This window comes from Gymnodraco acuticeps, unplaced genomic scaffold (genome assembly GCF_902827175.1).
Source record: "Gymnodraco acuticeps unplaced genomic scaffold, fGymAcu1.1, whole genome shotgun sequence".
NCBI lineage: Eukaryota > Metazoa > Chordata > Actinopteri > Perciformes > Bathydraconidae > Gymnodraco > Gymnodraco acuticeps.
The window spans coordinates 465-7657 of NW_022991067.1; the positions used below are offsets into that span (position 1 = coordinate 465).

Genomic DNA, 7193 nt, shown 5'->3' on the forward strand with positions numbered 1-7193 from the left:
GAGGCTCGGTTCATTCTCAAACATCTGTTTTGGATTATCTGATAACAAGCATGACACACCCAAAACACACAGATATGATCCTGAAGGACTTAATGCATGTTCAACTCCTTCACAGCTGCCTGGTCTCCTAGAAAACACATGTATACGAACATAATCTGGAACATTAATACTTGGGAGCCTCAATGAAGTATTAATGAAATGAAGTTCTTATTTCTTGAACAAAACCGGAAAATGTGGGTTTAGTTAATCTGACGGTTGAAAGTTGACCTAGCTGTAAAACTGTTGGTGTCTCTCCTCAGGAATGAATACAAAGTCACATGTTTTGTCTCCTGATGATGGATCACCATTAGCGCACTCTTGCCAATGTTACATTGCTTTTGCACTGGCCATTTACTGCTCACTGTTTCAGCTGACATTTGCAAACATGCGAGCCAAGAATACATTTGACCAAATTGGGGATAAATTGTGGTTGCAGTCCCTACAGTGTAATGCAATACCTCCCCCTAACCCCCCACCCACCACTCTCTCTCTGTTATAACCCATATATGAGTTTAATTTGATATCCAGGAACAGCGGTGAACATGGAGAGTTAACATTTCACGGCACACTGTCTCCACAGGAAAGAATTTTCCACTTACTAATGCAGCCGATCCAAACAGGGTCATTACCGCGTTCAACAGAGCGTTTCATCAGAGACTGGAAAAGAGCTCTGGGCAGCGTTAGCTTCCTGTCAGCTGTTGACATTAGGAAACAGTGCAACGCAAAACAAATTTAGATCCATTTAGACTGTTTATGTTTGAAACTGCGAATTGTTTAGTCGTGTGGTTTACAGCTGTTCATTCCTATCGTGTTCATCTGTTTGCAGCCCACAATTTATTTATTTCTACCCCTGTTCTTGTTTATCTTATTCTATTTACATGTATATACACTCCTGCATTTACTTGGTCACTTTCAACATCTTCTATGACATTTACCTTATTGTATTTTTTTGACATGTATATAATTCCCTTCCCCCGCACTACTTGAACATTGGTCTTGCAACTTAATCTTGCACTATTTCATTCCTACGCACTATTTGTATTGGTTTTTAAATGTGTTGTGTTGGTTTAGGGTCTTATATATATGTATGTTATATTGTTGAAGGAGACTTGGACTGACGTAATATGCAAATAACAATAAAGCCTTTGAATCTTGAATCCTCCTCCGCCATCCAAAGACTTCAAATAACAACTGTGCATATCCTGAATCTGCAGCTGTGTCTGGCTTTGATTTATAATGTGAAATTCTTTCTCGTTCTCCCTTTTTAGATGAGCGGGCCAGCTGTTTGGAGTGTGATGGTTTGGTTGGAGGACTTTGTGACGACTCGTCTTTCTCCGGTACCGTCCGTCGCTCGCTCTCGGCTCCTCACCCGGTCACCCTGGATCCTCTTTCTTCAGTGGCCTCATGTGACTCCCAGTCTAAATACCACTGTGACTTGGTGGCAAAGAATGGCAGCGAAGTTTACCGCTACCCAAGCCCTCTTCACGCTGTGGTTGTCCAGAGCCCCGTCTTTCTACAAATGTTAGGTCCAATCAGAGACGAAGGGCCTGTAAGAAGCGTTGAGGCTGGTGTTGAAGGACTGAAACTGGAGCCTTCCCCTCTTTCTGCTTCTGTTTCAGCTCCTCTTGTATCTCAGAGCTCCTCTTGGCCAGCAACCTTTTCCTCCCAAACTCCTTCCCTTAAGCGCCTGGACAGCTATATCTTCAGTGTGCTGCAGCGGAGGGCCCTTCCCGTCAGGACCAGCAGACCCAGAACCAGCATCAGCACTGACCCGTCAAAGAGCATCCTGAGGCAGGCCAGTCTCTGTGTGAGGCAGGTGTCTGGGTTCGGTTTTGGGACTCTAAGGGGGTCTGAATTCAGGCCCTCCTGGCCGGCTGGAGGCGCCTCAGCGGAAAGCTCGTCTCCTCAGAGGCAGTGGTCTGTGGAAAGTAAACCTGAGGAGCAGGAAACGCCGAATGTTTTCCCTGATGTCAGCGTCGAAACGATGCAAAATGGCTTCAAGATGAACAGTGACCTGGCAGAAAACCAAAACACCTCTACTCATAGTATTTGCATCCAAAATGGCTCTTCTGTCACTCACATTGATACAAGCACTAACAGTCTGCTGAAACAGAAAAGCAAAATACTTCTTCCTCCTTCAGCTGTTTCTACTCTGCCTAAAGACTTCAGGGATCTGAGTATTCCCAAAGCTAACTCCTCTCCCAAAGAAACCCAGCAGCCATGTTACTTTCCCGACCAGGACCTGCTCCTTAAATCACCAGCAGTTATTAAAATTTCTTCAGCTACTCCCAAGAACAGCCCAAAGCCTCTTCAAAACGTCCAGACGGAGAAAGTTGAAAGGTCAGAGGTAGCCTGTCTAGTTCCCTCCTCCCAAAGTCAGGATGAAGCAGAAGGAGAAGGAGGTCACAACGCTAAGTACTTTTCCAGCCAGGGTCAGAATGTCAAGCACCGTAAGAGTAGCAGCAAGAGTGTCAAGAGTGTCAAGGTGAAGACCACCACCACGACGATGAAGACGAGTCGGACCTCTGAACACAATGAGCATAAGTCAGAAAGAAGAGGTGATAAATCCCATCACAGGTCTAAAAAGTACCGGCTGTTGGAAGACGGAGCGTCCATCAACATTAAAGTCTCTAAGAAGGCACCTGGTGGTGGCAGTTCTCATGGGATGAACTCCTCCAGGATCAAACGCCTCCCTGCCTCCATCCCAGAAGGCCGAGTTTTGGACAAACACGACACATCCACTCTTGGCAGTGTGCGGTCAGGTGCATCCAGACATCATGGTCACCACCATCATCATCATCAAGGACGGGACCAGGTTGCGGTGGTTGCCAAACCCAAACACAAACGGAACGATTACCGGCGATTACGTGCGATCATGGAGCTTCAGTACGACGAGGCGTTCAGGCGTGCTCAGCGACGTCAGAGAAAGGAGTTGTTGAACCAATCTGCGGCAAATGTTTACCTCCCCTCTGCTGGACAGGTGAGCAGCCCGTACTCCTATGTGGCGAGAAGTGACTCTGAGTATTCGGCCGAGTGTGCGTCGTTGTTTCACTCCACCATCGTCGACACCAGTGAGGATGAGAGGTCCAACTACACCACAAACCGCTTTGGAGACAGTGAGTCCAGTGAAGAGGAATACATCGAGGAGAGCACCACCACGAGTGACACTGAGGAGAGTGGAGGAGGTGGTGCAGGGGGAATGGGAAGAGGGAGGAACCAGTTAGGGGCAACTGGGGCCAGGGTGGCGGGGCAGGAAATGACTCCAGCTCAGGCAAAGGCCTTCGTCAAGATCAAAGCTTCTCGAAACCTGAAGAAGAAGATCTTGAGGTTCAGGTCGGGTTCTCTCAAACTCATGACCACCGTTTGAGTCAGCAGCTGTTCACAACCACACCCATGTGACAATTCCCGGAAAGGCTAAACAAATACAAATTAAAGTGGTATAAACAAACAATAATAGTACAACTAAAAAACTCGGGCTAAATTGAATTTCAGCTCCTACTTCTAGCATACTTCAACCAGACCTGATGGAAAAGCAGACTGTGGATGGACAAGTGCTGCATTTACAAAATGGAAAAACACTTTTCTATAATTACATTTGAACTATCGCCAAGCCTCTTTTGCCTGAGGGACAGCGCCAAACTAGTAATTAATATTTGTAAAAACTTGTGTGACCTTTTGTTTACGTCAACAAACATGAAAACGAAAAGTGCTTTTTCCTTAATTAGCTCATATCCTGTTTAGCTTTTAAGAAGGTACATTGGATTCCTTCTAACACAGCCTTTACTGTTAACCAGTCGAGTCCATCTGAACAACCCAGTATTGTGGTAATCACAGGTGAAAGATACGTTTCCTCTATTGCCATTTCTTCTTGTGTTCTTCGGTATGATTCCTAAATGCAAAAAGGGAACAAGGAGGGATGATTTGGTGTATCCTTTAGTTTGTCAGTAACCTTGCAAAAGTTACATAAGCTACTTGATCTGCAACCATATGGCCTTATTAACTTCCTGTGTCTAAATTTACCATCATGCAGATCATGTGGGGTTTCAGTTACCCACCCCTCATACCACAGCACTGGGTTGTTCACATAGTCTGTAGGTAAACACAAATAACACCAAACATCTGAGGGCGCTAAGGAGTGTGAACTTATAAGTTCCCACATCAAACAAATCAACATGGCAGCCAAAACAGTAAATGTGTATCACTGCATTCAGGATTTAAGGAGCATTAGATGCTTTTGGGGAACTACATATTTTGAAAAAGGTGAAGGGTTGGTTTGGAGTTTTGGATTTAGCCGATTATATTGTCTTTCCTCCATCTTTCCTGGCCAAACAAGTGCCTCAGCCTAAAGAAGAGAAATCAAGCTTTTCTGTCTGCTTCAAACTGAATAGTCTGCAGCCAGAGTATTTTGTATCTATTGTCAAAGTTCCCTTCTACTGCTTCCCAAGGTTTCTTTTATATCTCCCCAGCAACAAAATATCCCAGTTCAGAAATACTGGTAAGTTATTGGAATCTCTAAAAAAAATGGTTTTGGAGAGCCCCAAAAGCCAGAGGGTTTTATAGTCTTGAGGCCATGAAAATAGGCCAAATAATAATAATAATAGGGGGCCACACACTGATCTCATGTTTGGACAGTCCAGAAAGCATTTTAGAACAAGCATACTGAGGCTTAATGTAATAAGAGGGGCTGTAGTCAGGTTTGCAGAGTTTATTGGAAAGTTGGAAAGTGATTTTAGGGGCTCCCTACATGGTTCTCAAAACGTCTCCAGAAGGTTCTTCAGAAAGTTGTCCAGAAGGTTCTTCAGATGTTCCTACATAGTGATGAGGTTGTCCCTTGCTACAGTTATCTCCTTATTTCCTGCACTTTGAGACAAACTGTCAGCAGACAGGACGACCGGTGTACCATCGTTAATCTGTCATTTGTGTGTAGCTTTGTTTTGTATTTATTATAACATGAACTTTTCCCTTTGTTGTAGCGTACCTACACGGCACGCCAAACGTCTGTAAATGCTTTTTTTTCACAGTCATGATTTACGATGTTAATTTTTTTGATGAAAGCTATTTAAAACCTAATATATTTGCCTTAGGATACCAGGCATGGTACCGACTGACAGCTGGTCAAACAGCAGTTTATATAACATTTATACACTAAAGATGATGTGTCCTTCTTAATACTTTCACCACTGTTGCCGACATTTCTTATGGTTTTGCATTATAACAATTGTGGTCAAATCTTCTATGTCTGGTTGTGTGATAATCCTGCTTTCAGATCAGTGAAATTAACTGTTTCTCTACATACTGACACCTAATGTAAGCAAAAAGACCTCTTGGTTCGAATGCCTTGGACATACATGTGGATTGTTCCTACTTTTTTTTTTGTGTCAATATCAAAATATGTTTGTGGACATTCATAAAATCTGCAACAATAAAGTCAATGAAAGACTGTCAAGACCTACATTATAGGTCAACTGGATGTCAAACCAACCTAACGTAGCCTGGTTTTAGCCAGTTTGATGCCTTTTTACCAACACAATGTTCATATATCTTTCTATAACAATTTATCTTATATAGCTTCCATTAACAGTCCATTTTTCTTTTTCATACAGGTCTCTCAAATAAGACTTGGATGTTTCAGATAGATATCTTTGTGTCTCCTACAGAGATCAGTTCAGTTTGTGGTTAGCTTAGCTTAGCTATACAACAGTTGGCTCAATCATAATATTAGGTGTTTTGTTAGGTGTTTACATAGCTACATGGGTTGGTGAAAATATAAACCAACATAACTTCAGCTGCCTACAACAGCTAGCATATGTTATGATAGCTGTTTCTAGCTAACGAGTGCATACCAGAGTGTCCTTAGCCTAGAGGAGCTCAAACACTTATAGCAGGGGGAAATTGTTAGCCTAGCTTCATCAAAAGAGAAGGAATCTATCTTATGATTTACATATTGTTTATTAAAAGGTTTAAAAATGTGGAATGTAGACACTGTGTTTTAAGCAACAGTTAGCATTGAAGCTATTGTTAAATCTATTTGTTGAAATGTTATCTATCTGTGAGCTACTTTTTTAGCTAGCAAGCTAACATGTGCAATCTCTAACTGACAGTTTAAGGATTAGCATGGAAGTAAGGGATAGGAGGTATTTGAAATATAATTTAACAGTCAAATTAAAGTGTATGATGAATTTAAATTAACATCAGCTAGCTTTAAGCTACATGCTGTTTTTGTTGTAGGCTAAGTGACATGACTTTAATGCTTGGCGGTCCCATTGTATTTTTTGGTTTAATAACTACACTTTATGTCACTTTAAAATGTCTTGTTAGGGTGCCATAAGCTTGGGAACAAAGGTCCATGGGGCATAAATACACTCTGATATAACTAAGCTAACAGTTCCCCTCTGCTTCCAGTCTTTGTGCTAAGCTAGGCTAAACATGCATAAATAAAACTGATATCCGTCTTCTCATCTGACTCTCGGAATGGCAGCAAAAAACAAAATGCCACAGCTTTACATATAAAACTAGCAACAAGCCCATGCTAAGTTGCTTAAAGCTCTTTCAAGTCATTGTTCACGTCTATTTTGGTCCAGAGGTTACATGTTCCAGATATAAACAACTTCAACAAAGCTTTAAAAAGCCACAGAAAGCTTCTTTCCAGCTGTCATGTCCTGTCTCTTTGTTGTGAGCTATTTTGAGCTTTTTATGACTTGTGGATTTTATCTGTAAAAACTTTATATTTAAACCTTAACAGCCAAAAACCTTCAACCAAAAGTGAAACTTCACAGTCCTTGTGAGCTGTTACACACTGATACTCCTGTAAATGACCATATATGCAACTGTAAATGACTATTACGGATGTGAGTGTTTATATAATTTCTCTGTATGCCAATACCGGTGCTTAATCTTTTTATGCTTCATTAAATGTGGACTTTGACATTAACGTGGCTTTGATCTGGGTTCATCTGTTTCCTCTGACCTCAAATCCTGAATCCTGACAGCCTGCCGCTCTGAGGGTTTTCTCCATCCAGTAATAACCCGTCTCCCTGCTGCTCAGCCCGATCACAAGATATTTGTGTTTGTGTGTTAAGCTGCTTCACGTTCTCCTGAGCGTGACCCCGGTGTGAAATCGTTTTATCTGCATATTTCTGATTTCACTACTATTT

General features: G+C 42.2%; 1 protein-coding gene across 1 annotated transcript; it reads left to right on the forward strand.

Moving 5' to 3' along the window:
• Positions 1-1305: 1305 nt before the first annotated feature.
• dact1 (dishevelled-binding antagonist of beta-catenin 1) lies at positions 1306-6970 on the forward strand (the record flags this gene model as incomplete). The annotated part of the gene is given in 1 exon segment (XM_034236765.1): positions 1306-6970. A coding segment is annotated over 1 exon segment (2101 nt), but the record flags the coding sequence as incomplete, so codon positions are not given.
• Positions 6971-7193: the final 223 nt, after the last annotated feature.